A 355-nucleotide genomic window follows, 5' to 3' on the forward strand; every position below is an offset into this window, starting at 1 on the left:
AAGAAGTACAACGCCCCCCTGAGCGCGGAGTTCGTGGCCCGCCCCTCCGGCGTCTGCACCATGATGAAGCTGCCCTATCAGGAGTCGGCGGAAGGGCTGGACGCGGCGTTCGTCGGGGTGCCGCTGGACACCGGGACCTCAAACCGACCAGGAGCCAGGCAAGCGTGCCGCAATTTACCGCGCGACCATTCGGCGCGACCGTGGGATCTGCGCCGGTGTCTAGAGATGTGTATTGTGATCTGTACAACCTGCGTTCACACATTGCAATCTGATTGTACAATCACCTGCGTGACTGACGGGACGCAGAGGTATGGCGTAACTTTAGATCACTGGGGCCCCGTAGCAATTTAATGGG

The 355-nt window shown here is 60.0% G+C and overlaps 1 protein-coding gene across 1 annotated transcript in view; it reads left to right on the forward strand.

Annotated features, from left to right (window-relative positions):
- Window positions 1-4: 4 nt before the first annotated feature.
- The window catches only part of AGMAT (agmatinase), a gene marked incomplete at its 5' end in the record, with an annotated part of 5076 nt that continues 4725 nt past the window's right edge, over window positions 5-355 (forward strand). Inside the window, one exon of the mRNA XM_018558164.1 lies at window positions 5-158. Coding sequence (XP_018413666.1) covers window positions 5-158 — 154 coding nt within the window. The remainder of the gene's footprint in view (window positions 159-355) is intronic.

The sequence above is a fragment of the Nanorana parkeri genome, unplaced genomic scaffold (genome assembly GCF_000935625.1).
Source record: "Nanorana parkeri isolate BGI_ZX_2015 unplaced genomic scaffold, ASM93562v1 scaffold323, whole genome shotgun sequence".
Classification (NCBI taxonomy): domain Eukaryota; kingdom Metazoa; phylum Chordata; class Amphibia; order Anura; family Dicroglossidae; genus Nanorana; species Nanorana parkeri.